The 25731-nt window shown below is 66.9% G+C and overlaps 1 protein-coding gene across 2 annotated transcripts in view; it reads right to left on the minus strand.

The window, feature by feature from the left end:
- Positions 1 to 25731, minus strand: part of ZNF362 (zinc finger protein 362) — a 118840-nt gene that overhangs the window by 41082 nt on the left and 52027 nt on the right. For both annotated transcript variants that reach the window (XM_073656035.1, XM_073656034.1), the window contains 3 exons: positions 9482 to 9728; positions 8692 to 9004; positions 6550 to 6774 (listed from right to left, as the gene is read on the minus strand). In XM_073656035.1, the coding sequence (XP_073512136.1) occupies positions 6550 to 6774; positions 8692 to 9004; positions 9482 to 9686 (743 nt within the window). In that variant the 5' untranslated portion in view covers positions 9687 to 9728. The remainder of the gene's footprint in view (positions 1 to 6549; positions 6775 to 8691; positions 9005 to 9481; positions 9729 to 25731) is intronic.

Below are 25731 nucleotides of genomic sequence, written 5' to 3' on the forward strand. Positions count from 1 at the left end.
CGGAGCCATCAGACATCACCTCCACACCACCTCACATCACCCCGGTGCCATCAGACATCACCTCCACACCACCTCACATCACCCCGGAGCCATCAGACATCACCTCCACACCACCTCACATCACCCCGGAGCCATCAGACATCACCCCCACACCACCTCACATCACCCCGGTGCCATCAGACATCACCTCCACACCACCTCACATCACCCCGGAGCCATCAGACATCACCCCCACACCACCTCACATCACCCCGGAGCCATCAGACATCACCCCCACACATCACCCCGGAGCCATCAGACATCACCCCCACACCACCTCACATCACCCCGGTGCCATCAGACATCACCCCCACACCACCTCACATCACCCCGGAGCCATCAGACATCACCTCCACACCACCTCACATCACCCCGGAGCCATCAGACATCACCTCCACACCACCTCACATCACCCCGGTGCCATCAGACATCACCTCCACACCACCTCACATCATCCCAGTGCCATCAGACATCACCCCCACACCACCTCACATCACCCCGGTGCCATCAGACATCACCCCCACACCACCTCACATCACCCCGGAGCCATCAGACATCACCCCCACACCACCTCACATCACCCCGGAGCCATCAGACATCACCCCCACACATCACCCCGGTGCCATCAGACATCACCTCCACACCACCTCACATCACCCCGGAGCCATCAGACATCACCTCCACACCACCTCACATCACCCCGGAGCCATCAGACATCACCCCCACACATCACCCCGGAGCCATCAGACATCACCACCACACCACCTCACATCACCCCGGTGCCATCAGACATCACCTCCACACCACCTCACATCACCCCGGTGCCATCAGACATCACCCCCACACCACCTCACATCACCCCGGAGCCATCAGACATCACCCCCACACCACCTCACATCACCCCGGAGCCATCAGACATCACCCCCACACATCACCCCGGTGCCATCAGACATCACCCCCACACCACCTCACATCACCCCGGAGCCATCAGACATCACCCCCACACCACCTCACATCACCCCGGAGCCATCAGACATCACCCCCACACCACCTCACATCACCCCGGTGCCATCAGACATCACCCCCACACCACCTCACATCACCCCGGTGCCATCAGACATCACCTCCACACCACCTCACATCACCCCGGTGCCATCAGACATCACCCCCACACCACCTCACATCATCCCGGAGCCATCAGACATCACCTCCACACCACCTCACATCATCCCGGAGCCATCAGACATCACCTCCACACCACCTCACATCACCCCGGAGCCATCAGACATCACCTCCACACCACCTCACATCATCCCGGAGCCATCAGACATCACCCCCACACCACCTCACATCACCCCGGAGCCATCAGACATCACCTCCACACCACCTCACATCACCCCGGTGCCATCAGACATCACCCCCACACCACCTCACATCACCCCGGTGCTATCAGACATCACCTCCACACCACCTCACATCACCCCGGAGCCATCAGACATCACCTCCACACCACCTCACATCACCCCGGAGCCATCAGACATCACCTCCACACCACCTCACATCACCCCGGTGCCATCAGACATCACCCCCACACCACCTCACATCACCCCGGAGCCATCAGACATCACCCCCACACCACCTCACATCACCCCGGAGCCATCAGACATCACCTCCACACCACCTCACATCACCCCGGAGCCATCAGACATCACGTCCACACCACCTCACATCACCCCGGTGCCATCAGACATCACCCCCACACCACCTCACATCACCCCGGAGCCATCAGACATCACCCCCACACCACCTCACATCACCCCGGAGCCATCAGACATCACCCCCACACATCACCTCGGTGCCATCAGACATCACCTCCACACCACCTCACATCACCCCGGAGCCATCAGACATCACCTCCACACCACCTCACATCACCCCGGAGCCATCAGACATCACCCCCACACATCACCCCGGAGCCATCAGACATCACCCCCACACCACCTCACATCACCCCGGTGCCATCAGACATCACCTCCACACCACCTCACATCACCCCGGTGCCATCAGACATCACCTCCACACCACCTGACATCACCCCGGAGCCATCAGACATCACCTCCACACCACCTCACATCACCCCGGAGCCATCAGACATCACCTCCACACCACCTCACATCACCCCGGTGCCATCAGACATCACCCCCACACCACCTCACATCACCCCGGAGCCATCAGACATCACCCCCACACCACCTCACATCACCCCGGAGCCATCAGACATCACCCCCACACATCACCCCGGTGCCATCAGACATCACCCCCACACCACCTCACATCACCCCGGAGCCATCAGACATCACCCCCACACCACCTCACATCACCCCGGAGCCATCAGACATCACCCCCACACCACCTCACATCACCCCGGTGCCATCAGACATCACCCCCACACCACCTCACATCATCCCGGAGCCATCAGACATCACCTCCACACCACCTCACATCATCCCGGAGCCATCAGACATCACCTCCACACCACCTCACATCACCCCGGAGCCATCAGACATCACCTCCACACCACCTCACATCATCCCGGAGCCATCAGACATCACCCCCACACCACCTCACATCACCCCGGAGCCATCAGACATCACCTCCACACCACCTCACATCACCCCGGTGCCATCAGACATCACCCCCACATCACCTCACATCACCCTGGTGCTATCAGACATCACCTCCACACCACCTCACATCACCCCGGTGCCATCAGACATCACCTCCACACCACCTCACATCACCCCGGAGCCATCAGACATCACCTCCACACCACCTCACATCATCCCGGAGCCATCAGACATCACCTCCACACCACCTCACATCACCCCGGTGCCATCAGACATCACCCCCACACCACCTCACATCACCCCGGAGCCATCAGACATCACCCCCACACCACCTCACATCACCCCGGAGCCATCAGACATCACCTCCACACCACCTCACATCACCCTGGAGCCATCAGACATCACCTCCACACCACCTCACATCACCCCGGAGCCATCAGACATCACCTCCACACCACCTCACATCACCCCGGAGCCATCAGACATCACCCCCACACCACCTCACATCACCCCGGTGCCATCAGACATCACCCCCACACCACCTCACATCACCCTGGAGCCATCAGACATCACCTCCACACCACCTCACATCACCCCGGAGCCATCAGACATCACCTCCACACCACCTCACATCACCCCGGTGCCATCAGACATCACCTCCACACCACCTCACATCACCCTGGAGCCATCAGACATCACCCCCACACCACCTCACATCACCCCGGTGCCATCAGACATCACCCCCACACCACCTCACATCACCCCGGTGCTATCAGACATCACCTCCACACCACCTCACATCACCCCGGTGCCATCAGACATCACCCCCACACCACCTCACATCACCCCGGTGCCACCAGACATCACCCCCACACCACCTCACATCACCCCGGAGCCATCAGACATCACCCCCACACCACCTCACATCACCCCGGAGCCATCAGACATCACCCCCACACCACCTCACATCACCCCGGAGCCATCAGACATCACCCCCACACCACCTCACATCACCCCGGAGCCATCAGACATCACCTCCACACCACCTCACATCACCCCGGAGCCATCAGACATCACCTCCACACCACCTCACATCACCCCGGAGCCATCAGACATCACCTCCACACCACTTCACATCACCCCGGAGCCATCAGACATCACCTCCACACCACTTCACATCACCCCGGTGCCATCAGACATCACCTCCACACCACCTCACATCACCCCGGAGCCATCAGACATCACCTCCACACCACCTCACATCACCCCGGTGCCATCAGACATCACCTCCACACCACCTCACATCACCCCGGAGCCATCCAGCATCACCCCCACACCACCTCACATCACCCCGGAGCCATCAGACATCACCTCCACACCACCTCACATCACCCCGGAGCCATCAGACATCACCTCCACACCACCTCACATCACCCCGGTGCCATCAGACATCACCCCCACACCACCTCACATCACCCCGGTGCCATCAGACATCACCCCCACACCACCTCACATCACCCCGGAGCCATCAGACATCACCCCCACACCACCTCACATCACCCCGGAGCCATCAGACATCACCTCCACACCACCTCACATCACCCCGGAGCCATCAGACATCACCTCCACACCACCTCACATCACCCCGGAGCCATCAGACATCACCTCCACACCACTTCACATCACCCCGGAGCCATCAGACATCACCTCCACACCACTTCACATCACCCCGGAGCCATCAGACATCACCTCCACACCACCTCACATCACCCCGGAGCCATCAGACATCACCTCCACACCACCTCACATCACCCCGGTGCCATCAGACATCACCTCCACACCACCTCACATCACCCCGGAGCCATCCAGCATCACCCCCACACCACCTCACATCACCCCGGAGCCATCAGACATCACCTCCACACCACCTCACATCACCCCGGAGCCATCAGACATCACCTCCACACCACCTCACATCACCCCGGTGCCATCAGACATCACCCCCACACCACCTCACATCACCCCGGTGCTATCAGACATCACCCCCACACCACCTCACATCACCCCGGTGCCATCAGACATCACCCCCACACCACCTCACATCACCCCGGTGCCATCAGACATCACCCCCACACCACCTCACATCACCCCGGTGCTATCAGACATCACCCCCACACCACCTCACATCACCCCGGAGCCATCAGACATCACCTCCACACCACCTCACATCACCCCGGTGCCATCAGACATCACCCCCACACCACCTCACATCACCCCGGTGCTATCAGACATCACCCCCACACCACCTCACATCACCCCGGTGCCATCAGACATCACCCCCACACCACCTCACATCACCCCGGTGCCATCAGACATCACCCCCACACCACCTCACATCACCCCGGTGCTATCAGACATCACCCCCACACCACCTCACATCACCCCGGAGCCATCAGACATCACCTCCACACCACCTCACATCACCCCGGTGCCATCAGACATCACCTCCACACCACCTCACATCACCCCGGTGCCATCAGACATCACCTCCACACCACCTCACATCACCCCGGAGCCATCAGACATCACCTCCACACCACCTCACATCACCCCGGTGCCATCAGACATCACCTCCACACCACCTCACATCACCCCGGTGCCATCAGACATCACCCCCACACCACCTCACATCACCCCGGAGCCATCAGACATCACCTCCACACCACCTCACATCACCCCGGTGCCATCAGACATCACCCCCACACCACCTCACATCACCCCGGAGCCATCAGACATCACCTCCACGCCACCTCACATCACCCCGGAGCCATCAGACATCACCTCCACACCACCTCACATCACCCCGGAGCCATCAGACATCACCCCCACACCACCTCACATCACCCCGGAGCCATCAGACATCACCCCCACACCACCTCACATCACCCCGGAGCCATCAGACATCACCTCCACACCACCTCACATCACCCCGGAGCCATCAGACATCACCTCCACACCACCTCACATCACCCCGGAGCCATCAGACATCACCCCCACACCACCTCACATCACCCCGGAGCCATCAGACATCACCTCCACACCACCTCACATCACCCCGGAGCCATCAGACATCACCTCCACACCACCTCACATCACCCCGGAGCCATCAGACATCACCTCCACACCACCTCACATCACCCCGGTGCCATCAGACATCACCTCCACACCACCTCACATCACCCCGGAGCCATCAGACATCACCTCCACACCACCTCACATCACCCCGGAGCCATCAGACATCACCCCCACACCACCTCACATCACCCCGGTGCTATCAGACATCACCTCCACACCACCTCACATCATCCCCGGAGCCATCAGACATCACCCCCACACCACCTCACATCACCCCGGAGCCATCAGACATCACCCCCACACCACCTCACATCACCCCGGTGCTATCAGACATCACCCCCACACCACCTCACATCACCCCGGTGCTATCAGACATCACCTCCACACCACCTCACATCACCCCGGTGCTATCAGACATCACCCCCACACCACCTCACATCACCCCGGTGCCATCAGACATCACCCCCACACCACCTCACATCACCCCGGTGCCATCAGACATCACCTCCACACCACCTCACATCACCCCGGAGCCATCAGACATCACCTCCACACCACCTCACATCACCCCGGAGCCATCAGACATCACCCCCACACCACCTCACATCACCCCGGTGCTATCAGACATCACCTCCACACCACCTCACATCACCCCGGAGCCATCTCCACCGGTCGGCCATGGTGGAGCGCGGTGTGGGGGGCCGGCGTCTCATCACTGCCCTGTGCGGGTGGGCAGTGCCGCCATTACCTGGTGTGCTGCTGGAGGTGCGAGAGCTGGCGGAAGGACTTCTCGCAGTAGGAGCAGTGGTACGGCTTCACGCCCAGGTGGATGCGCAGGTGCTGGGCCAGGTACGAGGCGTTGGCAAATGACTTGGAGCAGTGCGGGCACTTGTGGGGTTTGGCCTCCGTGTGAGACTTGGAGTGAATCTGCATCTCAGACTTACTGAAGAAGGTCAGAGGGCAAACCTTACACCTAGAGGGGCGAGAAGACCCCAGAGTCACCTGGCCGCCCACAACTAGGGAAGGTAAGACCCCCAATGTCTACATGGCTACAGAGCCAACTGCAACCCCGGCCGGGGCAACAGCCAGAAACCCCCCCGCCCCCTGACTACAGCAACCGCCAGAAACCTCCCGACTACAGCAACCGCCAGAAACCCCCCCGACTACAGCAACCGCCAGAAACCCCCCCGACTACAGCAACCGCCAGAAACCCCCCCGACTACAGCAACCGCCAGAAACCAAACCGACTACAGCAACCGCCAGAAACCCCCCCCGACTACAGCAACCGCCAGAAACCCCCCCCGACTACAGCAACCGCCAGAAACCCCCCCCGACTACAGCAACCGCCAGAAACCCCCCCCGACTACAGCAACCGCCAGAAACCCCCCGACTACAGCAACCGCCAGAAACCCCCCCCGACTACAGCAACCGCCAGAAACCCCCCCCGACTACAGCAACCGCCAGAAACCCCCCCCGACTACAGCAACCGCCAGAAACCCCCCCCGACTACAGCAACCGCCAGAAACCAAACCGACTACAGCAACCGCCAGAAACCCCACCGACTACAGCAACCGCCAGAAACCCCCCCCGACTACAGCAACCGCCAGAAACCCCCCCGACTACAGCAACCGCCAGAAACCCCCCCCGACTACAGCAACCGCCAGAAACCCCCCCGACTACAGCAACCGCCAGAAACCCCCCCGACTACAGCAACCGCCAGAAACCCCGACTACAGCAACCGCCAGAAACCCCCCCGACTACAGCAACCGCCAGAAACCCCCCCGACTACAGCAACCGCCAGAAACCCCCCCCGACTACAGCAACCGCTAGAAACCCCCCCGACTACAGCAACCGCCAGAAACCCCCCCGACTACAGCAACCGCCAGAAACCCCCCCCGACTACAGCAACCGCTAGAAACCCCCCCGACTACAGCAACCGCCAGAAACCCCCCCCGACTACAGCAACCGCCAGAAACCCCCCCGACTACAGCAATCGCCAGAAACCCCCCCGACTACAGCAATCGCCAGAAACCCCCCCGACTACAGCAACTGCCAGAAAGCCCCCCGACTACAGCAACCGCCAGAAACCCCCCCCGACTACAGCAACCGCCAGAAACCCCCCGACTACAGCAACCGCCAGAAACCCCCCCAACTACAGCAACCGCCAGAAACACCCCGACTACAGCAACCGCCAGAAACCCCCCCGACTACAGCAACCGCCAGAAACCCCCCCCGACTACAGCAACCGCCAGAAACCCCCCGACTACAGCAATCGCCAGAAACCCCCCCGACTACAGCAACCGCCAGAAACCCCCCGACTACAGCAATCGCCAGAAACCCCCCCGACTACAGCAACCGCCAGAAACCCCCCGACTACAGCAACCGCCAGAAACCAAACCGACTACAGCAATCGCCAGAAACCCCCCCGACTACAGCAACCGCCAGAAACCCCCCCGACTACAGCAACCGCCAGAAACCCCCCCCCCCGACTACAGCAACCGCCAGAAACCACCCCAACTACAGCAACCGCCAGAAACCCCCCCCGACTACAGCAACCGCCAGAAACCCCCCCGACTACAGCAACCGCCAGAAACCCCCCCCGACTACAGCAACCGCCAGAAACCAAACCGACTACAGCAACCGCCAGAAACCCCCCCGACTACAGCAACCGCCAGAAACCCCCCCCCCGACTACAGCAACCGCCAGAAACCCCCCCCTGACTACAGCAACCGCCAGAAACCCCCCCGACTACAGCAACCGCCAGAAACCCCCCCGACTACAGCAACCGCCAGAAACCCCCCGGCAGGGTACACTCCCCATTAACCCCTCACGCCGGGGGTTGCGGGCAGACACATGACGTCGGCCGCTCCACCCCGATGGATTCACTGACCTGTAGGTTTTCCCTTCTTTACCGATGTCCCCCGAGGCCAGGATCGGGTAGGGGACGACGAGCACGGGCGGGCCGGGTGGGATCTCCGCCTTGATTTTCTTGCGCCCCCTTTCGGGCTTGGTTGGGCCGAGCAGGCTGTGGCCCTGGATGGTCTTGATGGAGTCCAGCATGGGTGCACTGCTGAGGCCGGAGATCAGGGTGGGGGAGGAGGCGATGAGCCGCGTCTGGCTGCTGGAGGTCGGGGCGGAGGGGGAACCGCTGGTGCCGGACTCCGAGACGCTGACATTGGAGCGGGAGGACGACAGCCCCAGTCCTGAAACGCAAGAAGACGCTGAGAAGGTGGAGACCCCGGCGGAGGGGACCCGGGCGGAGGAGACCCGGGCGAAAGGGACCCGGGCGGAGGAGACCCGGGCGAAAGGGACCCGGGCGGAGGAGACCCGGGCGAAAGGGACCCGGGCGGAGGAGACCCAGGCGGAGGAGACCCGGGCGAAAGGGACCCGGGCGGAAGGGACCCGGGCGCAGGAGACCCGGGCGGAGGAGACCCGGGCGCAGGGCACCCGGGCGGAAGGGACCCGGGCGGAAGGGACCCGGGCGGAAGGGACCCGGGCGGAAGGGACCCGGGCGGAAGGAGACCCGGGCGGAGGAGACCCGGGCGGAGAAGACCCGGGCGGAGAAGACCCGGGCGGAGAAGACCCGGGCGGAAGAGACCCGGGCGGAAGAGACCCGGGCGGAAGAGACCCGGGCGGAGCAGTCACACCCCCGATACTGGGTCACCCGTCAGTGGAGGTACCTATGATGGAGCTGGTGGCAGGTCGAGCGTGCAGTGCCACATCGGGCTGGGGTACAGCTTGCGGGTGCAGTCCGGGGACTTGCTGCAGCTTTTGCAGGGACATGACGGACTGGCTCGTCTCCGCGGGGGACGGAGGGATGAGCAGCGGCTGCTGCGAGGGGACGGAGGTCGGGGGCAGGTGCGGAGGCCGGATCTTCTCTGCCATCAGCTGCTCCTTGATCTTATTGATTAACACCAGATTGTCCAACTGCGGAGAGAGGTGAAGGGTTAATGACGAGAAATTGGGGGGGGAGCGACCGGGGGAGGAGCGGCCGGAGAGGGAGCGCAGAGACCGGGGGAGGGAGCGCAGCGACCGGGGGAGGAGCGGCCGGAGAGGGAGCGCAGAGACCGGGGGAGGGAGCGCAGCGACCGGGGGAGGGAGCGCAGAGACCGGGGGAGGGAGCGCAGAGACCGGGGGAGGGAGCGGAGGGAGCGGCGGGAGAGGGAGCGCAGAGACCGGGAGAGGAGCGGCCGGAGAGGGAGCGCAGAGACCGGGGGAGGGAGCGCAGAGACCGGGGGAGGGAGCGCAGAGACCGGGGGAGGGAGCGCAGAGACTGGGGGAGGGAGCGGAGGGAGCGGCGGGAGAGGGAGCGCAGAGACCGGGAGAGGGAGCGCAGAGACCGGGAGAGGGAGCGCAGAGACCGGGAGAGGGAGCGCAGAGACCGGGAGAGGGAGCGCAGAGACCGGGAGAGGGAGCGCAGAGACCGGGGGAGGGAGCGCAGAGACCGGGGGAGGGAGCGCAGAGACTGGGGGAGGAGCGACCGGGAGAGGGAGCGGAGGGAGCGGAGGGAGCGGCGGGAGAGGGAGCGCAGAGACCGGGAGAGGGAGCGCAGAGACCGGGAGAGGGAGCGCAGAGACCGGGAGAGGGAGCGCAGAGACCGGGAGAGGGAGCGCAGAGACCGGGGGAGGGAGCGCAGAGACCGGGGGAGGGAGCGCAGAGACCGGGAGAGGGAGCGCAGAGACCGGGGGAGGGAGCGCAGAGACCGGGGGAGGAGCGGCCGGAGAGGGAGCGCAGAGACCGGGAGAGGAGCGGCCGGAGAGGGAGCGCAGAGACCGGGAGAGGAGCGGCCGGAGAGGGAGCGCAGAGACCGGGAGAGGAGCGGCCGGAGAGGGAGCGCAGAGACCGGGAGAGGAGCGGCCGGAGAGGGAGCGCAGAGACCGGGAGAGGAGCGGCCGGAGAGGGAGCGCAGAGACCGGGAGAGGAGCGGCCGGAGAGGGAGCGCAGAGACCGGGAGAGGAGCGGCCGGAGAGGGAGCGCAGAGACCGGGGGAGGAGCGGCCGGAGAGGGAGCGCAGAGACCGGGGGAGGAGCGGCCGGAGAGGGAGCGCAGAGACCGGGGGAGGGAGCGCAGAGACCGGGGGAGGGAGCGCAGAGACCGGGGGAGGAGCGACCGGGAGAGGGAGCGCAGAGACCGGGGGAGGAGCGGCGGGAGAGGGAGCGCAGAGACCGGGGGAGGAGCGGCCGGAGAGGGAGCGCAGAGACCGGGGGAGGAGCGGCCGGAGAGGGAGCGCAGAGACCGGGGGAGGAGCGGCCGGAGAGGGAGCGCAGAGACCGGGGGAGGAGCGGCCGGAGAGGGAGCGCAGAGACCGAGGGAGGGAGAGCAGAGACTGGGGGTGGGAGCGCAGAGACCGGGGGAGGGAGCGCAGAGACCGGGGGAGGAGCGGCCGGAGAGGGAGCGCAGAGACCGGGGGAGGGAGAGCAGAGACTGGGGGTGGGAGCGCAGAGACCGGGGGAGGAGCGGCCGGAGAGGGAGCGCAGAGACCGGGGGAGGAGCGGCCGGAGAGGGAGCGCAGAGACCGGGGGAGGAGCGGCCGGAGAGGGAGCGCAGAGACCGGGGGAGGGAGCGCAGAGACTGGGGGAGGGAGCGGCGGGAGAGGGAGCGCAGAGACCGGGAGAGGGAGCGCAGAGACCGGGAGAGGGAGCGCAGAGACCGGGAGAGGGAGCGCAGAGACCGGGAGAGGGAGCGCAGAGACCGGGGGAGGGAGCGCAGAGACCGGGGGAGGGAGCGCAGAGACCGGGGGAGGGAGCGCAGAGACTGGGGGAGGAGCGACCGGGAGAGGGAGCGGAGGGAGCGGCGGGAGAGGGAGCGCAGAGACCGGGAGAGGGAGCGCAGAGACCGGGGGAGGGAGCGCAGAGACCGGGGGAGGGAGCGCAGAGACCGGGAGAGGGAGCGCAGAGACCGGGGGAGGGAGCGCAGAGACCGGGGGAGGAGCGGCCGGAGAGGGAGCGCAGAGACCGGGAGAGGAGCGGCCGGAGAGGGAGCGCAGAGACCGGGAGAGGAGCGGCCGGAGAGGGAGCGCAGAGACCGGGAGAGGAGCGGCCGGAGAGGGAGCGCAGAGACCGGGAGAGGAGCGGCCGGAGAGGGAGCGCAGAGACCGGGAGAGGAGCGGCCGGAGAGGGAGCGCAGAGACCGGGAGAGGAGCGGCCGGAGAGGGAGCGCAGAGACCGGGAGAGGAGCGGCCGGAGAGGGAGCGCAGAGACCGGGGGAGGAGCGGCCGGAGAGGGAGCGCAGAGACCGGGGGAGGAGCGGCCGGAGAGGGAGCGCAGAGACCGGGGGAGGGAGCGCAGAGACCGGGGGAGGGAGCGCAGAGACCGGGGGAGGAGCGACCGGGAGAGGGAGCGCAGAGACCGGGGGAGGAGCGGCGGGAGAGGGAGCGCAGAGACCGGGGGAGGAGCGGCCGGAGAGGGAGCGCAGAGACCGGGGGAGGAGCGGCCGGAGAGGGAGCGCAGAGACCGGGGGAGGAGCGGCCGGAGAGGGAGCGCAGAGACCGGGGGAGGAGCGGCCGGAGAGGGAGCGCAGAGACCGAGGGAGGGAGAGCAGAGACTGGGGGTGGGAGCGCAGAGACCGGGGGAGGGAGCGCAGAGACCGGGGGAGGAGCGGCCGGAGAGGGAGCGCAGAGACCGGGGGAGGGAGAGCAGAGACTGGGGGTGGGAGCGCAGAGACCGGGGGAGGAGCGGCCGGAGAGGGAGCGCAGAGACCGGGGGAGGAGCGGCCGGAGAGGGAGCGCAGAGACCGGGGGAGGAGCGGCCGGAGAGGGAGCGCAGCGACCGGGGGAGGAGCGGCCGGAGAGGGAGCGCAGAGACCGGGGGAGGAGCGGCCGGAGAGGGAGCGCAGAGACCGGGGGAGGAGCGGCCGGAGAGGGAGCGCAGCGACCGGGGGAGGAGCGGCCGGAGAGGGAGCGCAGCGACCGGGGGAGGAGCGGCCGGAGAGGGAGCGCAGCGACCGGGGGAGGAGCGGCCGGAGAGGGAGCGCAGCGACCGGGGGAGGAGCGGCCGGAGAGGGAGCGCAGAGACCGGGAGAGGAGCGGCCGGAAAGGGAGCGCAGAGACCGGGGGAGGAGCGGCCGGAGAGGGAGCGCAGAGACCGGGGGAGGAGCGGCGGGAGAGGGAGCGCAGAGACCGGGAGAGGAGCGGCCGGAGAGGGAGCGCAGAGACCGGGGGAGGAGCGGCCGGAGAGGGAGCGCAGAGACCGGGGGAGGAGCGGCCGGAGAGGGAGCGCAGAGACCGGGGGAGGGAGAGCAGAGACCGGGCGAGGGAGCGCAGAGACCGGGCGAGGGAGCGCAGAGACCGGGCGAGGGAGCGCAGAGACCGGGGGAGGGAGCGCAGAGACCGGGGGAGGGAGCGCAGAGACCGGGGGAGGGAGCGCAGAGACCGGGGGAGGGAGCGCAGAGACCGGGGGAGGAGCGGCAGGAGAGGGAGCGCAGGGACCGGGGGAGGAGCGGCCGGAGAGGGAGCGCAGGGACCGGGGGAGGAGCGGCCGGAGAGGGAGCGCAGCGACCGGGGGAGGAGCGGCCGGAGAGGGAGCGCAGCGACCGGGGGAGGAGCGGCCGGAGAGGGAGCGCAGCGACCGGGGGAGGAGCGGCCGGAGAGGGAGCGCAGCGACCGGGGGAGGAGCGGCCGGAGAGGGAGCGCAGCGACCGGGGGAGGAGCGGCCGGAGAGGGAGCGCAGCGACCGGGAGAGGAGCGGCCGGAGAGGGAGCGCAGAGACCGGGAGAGGAGCGGCCGGAGAGGGAGCGCAGAGACCGGGAGAGGAGCGGCCGGAGAGGGAGCGCAGAGACCGGGAGAGGAGCGGCCGGAGAGGGAGCGCAGAGACCGGGAGAGGAGCGGCCGGAGAGGGAGCGCAGAGACCGGGAGAGGAGCGGCCGGAGAGGGAGCGCAGAGACCGGGAGAGGAGCGGCCGGAGAGGGAGCGCAGAGACCGGGAGAGGAGCGGCCGGAGAGGGAGCGCAGAGACCGGGGGAGGAGCGGCCGGAGAGGGAGCGCAGAGACCGGGGGAGGAGCGGCCGGAGAGGGAGCGCAGAGACCGGGGGAGGAGCGGCCGGAGAGGGAGCGCAGAGACCGGGGGAGGAGCGGCCGGAGAGGGAGCGCAGAGACCGGGGGAGGAGCGGCCGGAGAGGGAGCGCAGAGACCGGGGGAGGAGCGGCCGGAGAGGGAGCGCAGAGACCGGGGGAGGAGCGGCCGGAGAGGGAGCGCAGAGACCGGGGGAGGAGCGGCCGGAGAGGGAGAGCAGAGACCGGGAGAGGGAGAGCAGAGACCGGGAGAGGGAGCGCAGAGACCGGGAGAGGGAGCGCAGAGACCGGGAGAGGGAGCGCAGAGACCGGGAGAGGGAGCGCAGAGACCGGGGGAGGAGCGGCCGGAGAGGGAGCGCAGAGACCGGGGGAGGAGCGGCCGGAGAGGGAGCGCAGAGACCGGGGGAGGGAGCGCAGAGACCGGGGGAGGAGCGGAGGGAGAGGGAGCGCAGAGACCGGGGGAGGGAGCGCAGAGACCGGGGGAGGAGCGGAGGGAGAGGGAGCGCAGAGACCGGGGGAGGAGCGGAGGGAGAGGGAGCGCAGAGACCGGGGGAGGAGCGGCGGGAGAGGGAGCGCAGAGACCGGGAGAGGAGCGGCCGGAGAGGGAGCGCAGAGACCGGGAGAGGGAGCGCAGAGACCGGGAGAGGGAGCGCAGAGACCGGGAGCGCAGAGACCGGGGGAGGAGCGTCAGGAGAGGGAGCGCAGAGACCGGGGGAGGAGCGGCCGGAGAGGGAGCGCAGAGACCGGGGGAGGGAGCGCAGAGACCGGGGGAGGAGCGACCGGGAGAGGGAGCGGAGGGAGCGGCCGGAGAGGGAGCGCAGAGACCGGGAGAGGAGCGGCCGGAGAGGGAGCGCAGAGACCGGGAGAGGAGCGGCCGGAGAGGGAGCGCAGAGACCGGGAGAGGAGCGGCCGGAGAGGGAGCGCAGAGACCGGGGGAGGAGCGGCCGGAGAGGGAGCGCAGAGACCGGGGGAGGGAGCGCAGAGACCGGGGGAGGAGCGGAGGGAGAGGGAGCGCAGAGACCGGGGGAGGGAGCGCAGAGACCGGGGGAGGAGCGGAGGGAGAGGGAGCGCAGAGACCGGGGGAGGAGCGGAGGGAGAGGGAGCGCAGAGACCGGGGGAGGAGCGGCGGGAGAGGGAGCGCAGAGACCGGGAGAGGAGCGGCCGGAGAGGGAGCGCAGAGACCGGGAGAGGGAGCGCAGAGACCGGGAGAGGGAGCGCAGAGACCGGGAGCGCAGAGACCGGGGGAGGAGCGTCAGGAGAGGGAGCGCAGAGACCGGGGGAGGAGCGGCCGGAGAGGGAGCGCAGAGACCGGGGGAGGGAGCGCAGAGACCGGGGGAGGAGCGACCGGGAGAGGGAGCGGAGGGAGCGGCCGGAGAGGGAGCGCAGAGACCGGGAGAGGAGCGGCCGGAGAGGGAGCGCAGAGACCGGGAGAGGAGCGGCCGGAGAGGGAGCGCAGAGACCGGGAGAGGAGCGGCCGGAGAGGGAGCGCAGAGACCGGGGGAGGAGCGGCCGGAGAGGGAGCGCAGAGACCGGGGGAGGAGCGTCAGGAGAGGGAGCACAGAGACCGGGGGAGGAGCGTCAGGAGAGGGAGCGCAGAGACCGGGGGAGGGAGCGCAGAGACCGGGGGAGGAGCGTCAGGAGAGGGAGCGCAGAGACCGGGAGAGGGAGCGCAGAGACCGGGAGAGGAGCGGCCGGAGAGGGAGCGCAGAGACCGGGGGAGGGAGCGCAGAGACGGGGGGAGGGAGCGCAGAGACGGGGGGAGGAGCGACCGGGAGAGGGAGCGGAGGGAGCGGCCGGAGAGGGAGCGCAGAGACCGGGGGAGGGAGCGCAGAGACCGGGAGAGGAGCGGCGGGAGAGGGAGCGCAGAGACCAGGAGAGGAGCGGCCGGAGAGGGAGCGCAGAGACCGGGAGAGGAGCGGCCGGAGAGGGAGCGCAGAGACCGGGAGAGGAGCGGCCGGAGAGGGAGCGCAGAGACCGGGAGAGGAGCGGCCGGAGAGGGAGCGCAGAGACCGGGGGAGGGAGCGCAGAGACCGGGAGAGGGAGCGCAGAGACCGGGAGAGGGAGCGCAGAGACCGGGAGAGGAGCGGCCGGAGAGGGAGCGCAGAGACCGGGAGAGGAGCGGCCGGAGAGGGAGCGCAGAGACCGGGAGAGGAGCGGCCGGAGAGGGAGCGCAGAGACCGGGGGAGGGAGCGCAGAGACCGGGGGAGAAGCGGCCGGAGAGGGAGCGCAGCGACCGGGGGAGGAGCGGCCGGAGAGGGAGCGCAGCGACCGGGGGAGGAGCGGCCGGAGAGGGAGCGCAGCGACCGGGGGAGGAGCGGCCGGAGAGGGAGCGCAGCGACCGGGGGAGGAGCGGCCGGAGAGGGAGCGCAGCGACCGGGGGAGGAACGGCCGGAGAGGGAGCGCAGAGACCGGGGGAGGAGCGGCCGGAGAGGGAGCGCAGCGACCGGGGGAGGAGCGGCCGGAGAGGGAGCGCAGAGACCGGGGGAGGAGCGGCCGGAGAGGGAGCGCAGAGACCGGGGGAGGAGCGGCCGGAGAGGGAGCGCAGAGACCGGGGGAGGAGCGGCCGGAGAGGGAGCGCAGAGACCGGGGGAGGAGCGGCCGGAGAGGGAGCGCAGAGACCGGGAGAGGGAGCGCAGAGACCGGGGGAGGGAGCGCAGAGACCGGGGGAGGAGCGTCAGGAGAGGGAGCGCAGAGACCGGGGGAGGGAGCGCAGAGACCGGGAGAGGAGCGGCCGGAGAGGGAGCGCAGAGAAGGGGGGAGGGAGCGCAGAGACGGGGGGAGGGAGCGCAGAGTCGGGGGGAGGAGCGACCGGGAGAGGGAGCGGAGGGAGCGGCCGGAGAGGGAGCGCAGAGACCGGGGGAGGGAGCGCAGAGACCGGGAGAGGAGCGGCGGGAGAGGGAGCGCAGAGACCGGGAGAGGAGCGGCCGGAGAGGGAGCGCAGAGACCGGGGGAGGGAGCGCAGAGACCGGGAGAGGAGCGGCCGGAGAGGGAGCGCAGAGACCGGGAGAGGAGCGGCCGGAGAGGGAGCGCAGAGACCGGGAGAGGAGCGGCCGGAGAGGGAGCGCAGAGACCGGGAGAGGAGCGGCCGGAGAGAGAGCGCAGAGACCGGGGGAGGAGCGACCGGGAGAGGGAGCGCAGAGACCGGGAGAGGAGCGGCCGGAGAGGGAGCGCAGAGACCGGGGGAGGAGCGGCCGGAGAGGGAGCGCAGAGACCGGGGGAGGAGCGGCCGGAGAGGGAGCGCAGAGACCGGGGGAGGGAGAGCAGAGACCGGGGGAGGGAGAGCAGAGACTGGGGGAGGGAGCGCAGAGACCGGGGGAGAAGCGGCCGGAGAGGGAGCGCAGCGACCGGGGGAGGAGCGGCCGGAGAGGGAGCGCAGCGACCGGGGGAGGAGCGGCCGGAGAGGGAGCGCAGCGACCGGGGGAGGAGCGGCCGGAGAGGGAGCGCAGCGACCGGGGGAGGAGCGGCCGGAGAGGGAGCGCAGCGACCGGGGGAGGAGCGGCCGGAGAGGGAGCGCAGCGACCGGGGGAGGAGCGGCCGGAGAGGGAGCGCAGCGACCGGGGGAGGAGCGGCCGGAGAGGGAGCGCAGCGACCGGGGGAGGAGCGGCCGGAGAGGGAGCGCAGCGACCGGGGGAGGAGCGGCCGGAGAGGGAGCGCAGAGACCGGGAGAGGAGCGGCCGGAGAGGGAGCGCAGAGACCGGGAGAGGAGCGGCCGGAGAGGGAGCGCAGAGACCGGGGGAGGAGCGGCCGGAGAGGGAGCGCAGAGACCGGGGGAGGAGCGGCCGGAGAGGGAGCGCAGAGACCGGGGGAGGAGCGGCCGGAGAGGGAGCGCAGAGACCGGGGGAGGAGCGGCCGGAGAGGGAGCGCAGAGACCGGGGGAGGAGCGGCCGGAGAGGGAGCGCAGAGACCGGGGGAGGAGCGGCCGGAGAGGGAGCGCAGAGACCGGGGGAGGAGCGGCCGGAGAGGGAGCGCAGAGACCGGGGGAGGGAGCGCAGAGACCGGGGGAGGGAGCGGCGGGAGAGGGAGCGCAGAGACCGGGGGAGGGAGCGCAGAGACCGGGGGAGGGAGCGCAGAGACCGGGGGAGGAGCGACCGGGAGAGGGAGCGCAGAGAACGGGAGAGGAGCGGCCGGAGAGGGAGCGCAGAGACCGGGGGAGGAGCGGCCGGAGAGGGAGCGCAGAGACCGGGGGAGGAGCGGCCGGAGAGGGAGCACAGAGACCGGGGGAGGGAGAGCAGAGACTGGGGGAGGGAGCGCAGAGACCGGGGGAGGGAGCGCAGAGACCGGGGGAGGAGCGGCCGGAGAGGGAGCGCAGGGACCGGGGGAGGAGCGGCCGGAGAGGGAGCGCAGGGACCGGGGGAGGAGCGGCCGGAGAGGGAGCGCAGGGACCGGGGGAGGAGCGGCCGGAGAGGGAGCGCAGAGACCGGGGGAGGAGCGGCCGGAGAGGGAGCGCAGAGACCGGGGGAGGAGCGGCCGGAGAGGGAGCGCAGAGACCGGGGGCGGAGCGGCCGGAGAGGGAGCGCAGACACCGGGGGAGGAGCGGCCGGAGAGGGAGCGCAGAGACCGGGGGAGGAGCGGCCGGAGAGGGAGCGCAGAGACCGGGGGAGGAGCGGCCGGAGAGGGAGCGCAGAAGACGGGGGAGGGAGCGCAGAGACCGGGGGAGGAGCGGCGGGAGAGGGAGCGCAGAGACCAGGGGAGGGAGCGCAGAGACCGGGGGAGGAGCGACCGGGAGAGGGAGCGGTGGGAGAGGGAGCGCAGAGAACGGGAGAGGAGCGGCCGGAGAGGGAGCGCAGAGACCGGGGGAGGAGCGGCCGGAGAGGGAGCACAGAGACCGGGGGAGGGAGAGCAGAGACTGGGGGAGGGAGCGCAGAGACCGGGGGAGGAGCGGCCGGAGAGGGAGCGGCCGGAGAGGGAGCGCAGAGACCGGGGGAGGAGCGGCCGGAGAGGGAGCGCAGAGACCGGGGGAGGAGCGGCCGGAGAGGGAGCGCAGCGACCGGGGGAGGAGCGGCCGGAGAGGGAGCGCAGCGACCGGGGGAGGAGCGGCCGGAGAGGGAGCGCAGAGACCGGGGGAGGGAGCGCAGAGACCGGGGGAGGAGCGGCCGGAGAGGGAGCGCAGAGACCGGGAGAGGAGCGGCCGGGGAGGGAGCGCAGAGACCGGGGGAGGGAGCGCAGAGACCGGGAGAGGAGCGGCCGGAGAGGGAGCGCAGAGACCGGGGGAGGAGCGGCCGGAGAGGGAGCGCAGAGACCGGGGGAGGAGCGGCCGGAGAGGGAGCGCAGAGACCGGGGGAGGAGCGGCCGGAGAGGGAGCGCAGAGACCGGGGGAGGAGCGGCCGGAGAGGGAGCGCAGAGACCGGGGGAGGAGCGGCCGGAGAGGGAGCGCAGAGACCGGGGGAGGAGCGGCCGGAGAGGGAGCGCAGAAACCGGGGGAGGGAGCGCAGAGACCGGGGGAGGGAGCGCAGAGACCGGGGGAGGGAGCGCAGAGACCGGGGGAGGGAGCGCAGAGACCGGGGGAGGAGCGGCCGGAGAGGGAGCGCAGAGATCGGGGGAGGAGCGGCCGGAGAGGGAGCGCAGAGACCGGGGGAGGAGCGGCCGGAGAGGGAGCGCAGAGACCGGGGGAGGAGCGGCCGGAGAGGGAGCGCAGAGACCGGGGGAGGAGCGGCCGGAGAGGGAGCGCAGAGACCGGGGGAGGAGCGGCCGGAGAGGGAGCGCAGAGACCGGGGGAGGAGCGGCCGGAGAGGGAGCGCAGAGACCGGGGGAGGGAGCGCAGAGACCGGGGGAGGGAGCGCAGAGACCGGGGGAGGGAGCGCAGAGACCGGGGGAGGGAGCGCAGAGACCGGGGGAGGAGCGGCCGGAGAGGGAGCGCAGAGACCGGGAGAGGAGCGGCCGGGGAGGGAGCGCAGAGACCGGGGGAGGGAGCGCAGAGACCGGGGGAGGGAGCGCAGAGACCGGGAGAGGAGCGGCCGGAGAGGGAGCGCAGAGACCGGGGGAGGAGCGGCCAGAGAGGGAGCGCAGAGACCGGGGGAGGAGCGGCCAGAGAGGGAGCGCAGAGACCGGGGGAGGAGCGGCCAGAGAGGGAGCGCAGAGACCGGGGGAGGAGCGGCCAGAGAGGGAGCGCAGAGACCGGGGGAGGAGCGGCCAGAGAGGGAGCGCAGAGACCGGGGGAGGAGCGGCCAGAGAGGGAGCGCAGAGACCGGGGGAGGAGCGGCCAGAGAGGGAGCGCAGAGACCGGGGGAGGAGCGGCCAGAGAGGGAGCGCAGAGACCGGGGGAGGAGCGGCCAGAGAGGGAGCGCAGAGACCGGGGGAGGAGCGGCCAGAGAGGGAGCGCAGAGACCGGGGGAGGAGCGGCCAGAGAGGGAGCGCAGAGACCGGGGGAGGAGCGGCCAGAGAGGGAGCGCAGAGACCGGGGGAGGAGCGGCCAGAGAGGGAGCGCAGAGACCGGGGGAGGAGCGGCCAGAGAGGGAGCGCAGAGACCGGGGGAGGGAGCGCAGAGACCGGGGGAGGGAGCGCAGAGACCGGGGGAGGAGCGGCGGGAGAGGGAGCGCAGGGACCGGGAGAGGGAGCGGCCAGAGAGGGAGCGCAGGGACCGGGAGAGGGAGAGCAGAGACCGGGGGAGGGAGCGGCCGGAGAGGGAGCGGCTGGGAGAGGGAGCGCAGGGACCGGGAGAGGGAACGCCGGGACCGGGAGCGGCCGGGACCGGGAGAGGGAGCGGCCGGGACCGGGAGAGGGAGCGGCCGGGACCGGGAGAGGGAGCGGCCGGGACCGGGAGAGGGAGCGGCCGGGACCGGGAGAGGGAGCGGCCGGGACCGGGAGAGGGAGCGGCCGGGACCGGGAGAGGGAGCGGCCGGGACCGGGAGAGGGAGCGGCCGGGACCGGGAGAGGGAGCGGCCGGGACCGGGAGAGGGAGCGGCCGGGACCGGGAGAGGGAGCGGCCGGGACCGGGAGAGGGAGCGGCCGGGACCGGGAGAGGGAGCGGCCGGGACCGGGAGAGGGAGCGGCCGGGACCGGGAGAGGGAGCGGCCGGGACCGGGAGAGGGAGCGGCCGGGACCGGGAGAGGGAGCGGCCGGGACCGGGAGAGGGAGCGGCCGGGACCGGGAGAGGGAGCGGCCGGGACCGGGAGAGGGAGCGGCCGGGACCGGGAGAGGGAGCGGCCGGGACCGGGAGAGGGAGCGGCCGGGACCGGGAGAGGGAGCGGCCGGGACCGGGGGAGGAGCGGCCGGAGAGGGAGCGCAGGGACCGGGAGAGGGAGCGCAGAGACCGGGGGAGGGAGCGCAGAGACCGGGGGAGGGAGCGCAGAGACCGGGGGAGGAGCGGCCGGAGAGGGAGCGCAGGGACCGGGAGAGGGAGCGCAGGGACCGGGAGCGCAGGGACCGGGAGAGGGAGCGGCCGGAGAGGGAGCGCAGGGACCGGGAGAGGGAGCGGCCGGAGAGGGAGCGCAGGGATCGGGAGAGGGAGCAGCCGGAGAGGGAGCGGCCGGAGAGGGAGCGCAGGGACCGGGAGTGGCCGGAGAGGGAGCGCAGGGACCGGGAGAGGGAGCGGCCGGAGAGGGAGCGGCCGGAGAGGGAGCGGCCGGAGAGGGAGCGGCCGGAGAGGGAGCGCAGGGACCGGGAGAGGGAGCGGCCGGAGAGGGAGCGTAGGGAACGGGAGAGGGAGCGGCCGGAGAGGGAGCGCAGGGAGCGGCCGGAGAGGGAGCGCAGGGAGCGGCCGGAGAGGGAGCGGCCGGAGAGGGAGCGGCCGGAGAGGGAGCGCAGGGACCGGGAGAGGGAGCGCAGGGACCGGGAGAGGGAGCGGCCGGAGAGGGAGCGCAGGGACCGGGAGAGGGAGCGGCCGGAGAGGGAGCGCAGGGACCGGGAGAGGGAGCGGCCGGAGAGGGAGCGCAGGGACCGGGAGAGGGAGCGGCCGGAGAGGGAGCGCAGGGACCGGGAGAGGGAGCGGCCGGAGAGGGAGCGCAGGGACCGGGAGAGGGAGCGGCCGGAGAGGGAGCGCAGGGACCGGGAGAGGGAGCGGCCGGAGAGGGAGCGCAGGGACCGGGAGAGGGAGCGGCCGGAGAGGGAGCGCAGGGACCGGGAGAGGGAGCGGCCGGAGAGGGAGCGCAGGGACCGGGAGAGGGAGCGGCCGGAGAGGGAGCGCAGGGACCGGGAGAGGGAGCGGCCGGAGAGGGAGCGCAGGGACCGGGAGAGGGAGCGGCCGGAGAGGGAGCGCAGGGACCGGGAGAGGGAGCGGCCGGGAGAGGGAGCGCAGGGACCGGGAGAGGGAGCGGCCGGGAGAGGGAGCGCAGGGACCGGGAGAGGGAGCGCAGGGAGAGGGAGCGCAGGGACAGGGAGCGGCCGGAGAGGGAGCGCAGGGACCGGGAGAGGGAGCGGCCGGAGAGGGAGCGCAGGGACCGGGAGAGGGAGCGGCCGGAGAGGGAGCGCAGGGACCGGGAGAGGGAGCGGCCGGAGAGGGAGCGCAGGGACCGGGAGAGGGAGCGGCCGGAGAGGGAGCGCAGGGACCGGGAGAGGGAGCGGCCGGAGAGGGAGCGCAGGGACCGGGAGAGGGAGCGGCCGGAGAGGGAGCGCAGGGACCGGGAGAGGGAGCGCAGGGACCGGGAGAGGGAGCGGCCGGAGAGGGAGCGCAGGGACCGGGAGAGGGAGCGGCCGGAGAGGGAGCGCAGGGACCGGGAGAGGGAGCGGCCGGAGAGGGAGCGCAGGGACCGGGAGAGGGAGCGGCCGGAGAGGGAGCGCAGGGACCGGGAGAGGGAGCGCAGGGACCGGGAGCGGCCGGAGAGGGAGCGCAGGGACCGGGAGAGGGAGCGGCCGGAGAGGGAGCGCAGAGACCGGGAGAGGGAGCGGCCGGAGAGGGAGCGCAGAGACCGGGAGAGGGAGCGCAGAGACCGGGAGAGGGAGCGCAGAGACCGGGAGAGGGAGCGCAGAGACCGGGAGAGGGAGCGCAGAGACCGGGAGAGGGAGCGCAGAGACAGGGAGACGAGCGGCCGGAGAGGGAGCGCAGAGACTGTGTACATACATTACTGATCCTGAGTTACCTCCTGTATTATACTCCAGAGCTGCACTCACTATTCTGCTGGTGCAGTCACTGTGTACATACATTACATTACTGATCCCGAGTTACATCCTGTATTATACCCCAGAGCTGCGCTCACTATTCTGCTGGTGTAGTCACTGTGTACATACATTACATTACTGATCCTGAGTTACATCCTGTATTATACTCCAGAGCTGCACTCACTATTCTGCTGGTGCAGTCACTGTGTACATACATTACATTACTGATCCTGAGTTACATCCTGTTTTATACTCCAGAGCTGCACTCACTATTCTGCTGGTGCAGTCACTGTGTACATACATTACATTACTGATCCTGAGTTACCTCCTGTATTATACCCCAGAGCTGCACTCACTATTCTGCTGGTGCAGTCACTGTGTACATACATTACATTACTGATCCTGAGTTACCTAATGTATTATACTCCAGAGCTGCGCTCACTATTCTGCTGGTGCAGTCACTGTGTACATACATTACATTACTGATCCTGAGTTACCTCCTGTATTATACTCCAGAGCTGCACACACTATTCTGCTGGTGCAGTCACTGTGTACATACATTACATTACTGATCCTGAGTTACCTCCTGTATTATACTCCAGAGCTGCACTCACTATTCTGCTGGTGCAGTCACTGTGTACATACATTACTGATCCTGAGTTACCTCCTGTATTATACTCCAGAGCTGCACTCACTATTCTGCTGGTGCAGTCACTGTGTACATACATTATACTACTGATCCTGAGTTACATCCTGTATTATACTCCAGAGCTGCACTCACTATTCTGCTGGTGCAGTCACTGTGTACATACATTACATTACTGATCCTGAGTTACCTCCTGTATTAGACTCCAGAGCTGCACTCACTATTCTGCTGGTGCAGTCACTGTGTACATACATTACTGATCCTGAGTTACCTCCTGTATTATACTCCAGAGCTGAACTCACTATTCTGCTGGTGCAGTCACTGTGTACATACATTACATTACTGATCCTGAGTTACATCCTTTATTATACTCCAGAGCTGCACTCACTATTCTGCTGGTGCAGTCACTGTGTACATACATTACATTACTGATCCTGAGTTACATCCTGTATTATACTCCAGAGCTGCACTCACTATTCTGCTGGTGCAGTCACTGTGTACATACATTACATTACTGATCCTGAGTTACAGCCTGTATTATACTCCAGAGCTGCACTCACTATTCTGCTGGTGTAGTCACTGTGTACATACATTACATTACTGATCCTGAGTTATATACTGTATTATACACCAGAGCTGCACTCACTATTCTGCTGGTGCAGTCACTGTGTACATACATTACATTACTGATCCAGAGTTACATCCTGTATTATACTCCAGAGCTGCACTCACTATTCTGCTGGTGCAGTCACTGTGTACATACATTACATTACTGATCCTGAGTTACCTCCTGTATTATACTCCAGAGCTGCGCTCACTATTCTGCTGGTGGAGTCACTGTGTACATACATTACATTACTGATCCTGAGTTACCTCCTGTATTATACTCCAGAGCTGCGCTCACTATTCTCCTGGTGCAGTCACTATGTCCATACATTACATTACTGATCCTGAGTTACCTCCTGTATTATACCCCAGAGCTGCACTCACTATTCTGCTGGTGCAGTCACTGTGCACATACATTACATTACATTACTGATCCTGAGTTACATCCTGTATTATACTCCAGAGCTGCACTCACTATTCTGCTGGTGCAGTCACTGTGTACATACATTACATTACTGATCCTGAGTTACATCCTGCATTATACTCCAGAGCTGCACTCACTATTCAGCTGGTGCAGTCACTGTGTACATACATTACATTACTGATCCTGAGTTACATCCTGTATTATACCGCAGAGCTGCACTCACTATTCTGCTGGTGCAGTCACTGTGTACATACATTACTTTACTGATCCTGAGTTACCTCCTGTATTATACTCCAGAGCTGCACTCACTATTCTGCTGGTGCAGTCACTGTGTACATACATTACATTACTGATCCTGAGTTACATCCTGTATTATACTCCAGAGCTGCACTCACTATCCTGCTGGTGCAGTCACTGTGTACATACATTACATTACTGATCCTGAGTTACATCCTGTATTATACTCCAGAGCTGCACTCACTATTCTGCTGGTGCAGTCACTGTGTACATACATTACATTACTGATCCTGAGTTATATCCTGTATTATACTCCAGAGCTGCACTCACTATTCTGCTGGTGCAGTCACTGTGTACATACATTACTGATCCTGAGTTACATCCTGTATTATACCCCAGAGCTGCGCTCACTATTCTGCTGGTGCAGTCACTGTATACATACATTACATTACTGATCCCGAGTTACATCCTGTATTATACTCCAGAGCTGCACTCACTATTCTGCTGGTGCAGTCACTGTGTACATACATTACATTGCTGATCCTGAGTTACCTCCTGTATTATACTCCAGAGCTGCACTCACTATTCTGCTGGTGTAGTCACTGTGTACATACATTACATTACTGATCCTGAGTTACATCCTGTATTATACCCCAGAGCTGCGCTCACTATTCTACTGGTGCAGTCACTGTGTACATACATTACATTACTGATCCTGAGTTACATCCTGTATTATACTCCAGAGCTGCACTCACTATTCTGCTGGTGCAGTCACTGTGTACATACATTACATTACTGATCCTGAGTTACCTCCTGTATTATACTCCAGAGCTGCACTCACTATTCTGCTGGTGCAGTCACTGTGTACATACATTACATTACTGATCCTGAGTTACCTCCTGTATTATACTCCAGAGCTGCGCTCACTATTCTGCTGGTGCAGTCACTGTGTACATACATTACATTACTGATCCTGAG

The sequence above is a fragment of the Phyllobates terribilis genome, unplaced genomic scaffold, assembly GCF_046119375.1.
Source record: "Phyllobates terribilis strain yellow unplaced genomic scaffold, ASM4611937v1 Scaffold_12__6_contigs__length_324123572, whole genome shotgun sequence".
NCBI lineage: Eukaryota > Metazoa > Chordata > Amphibia > Anura > Dendrobatidae > Phyllobates > Phyllobates terribilis.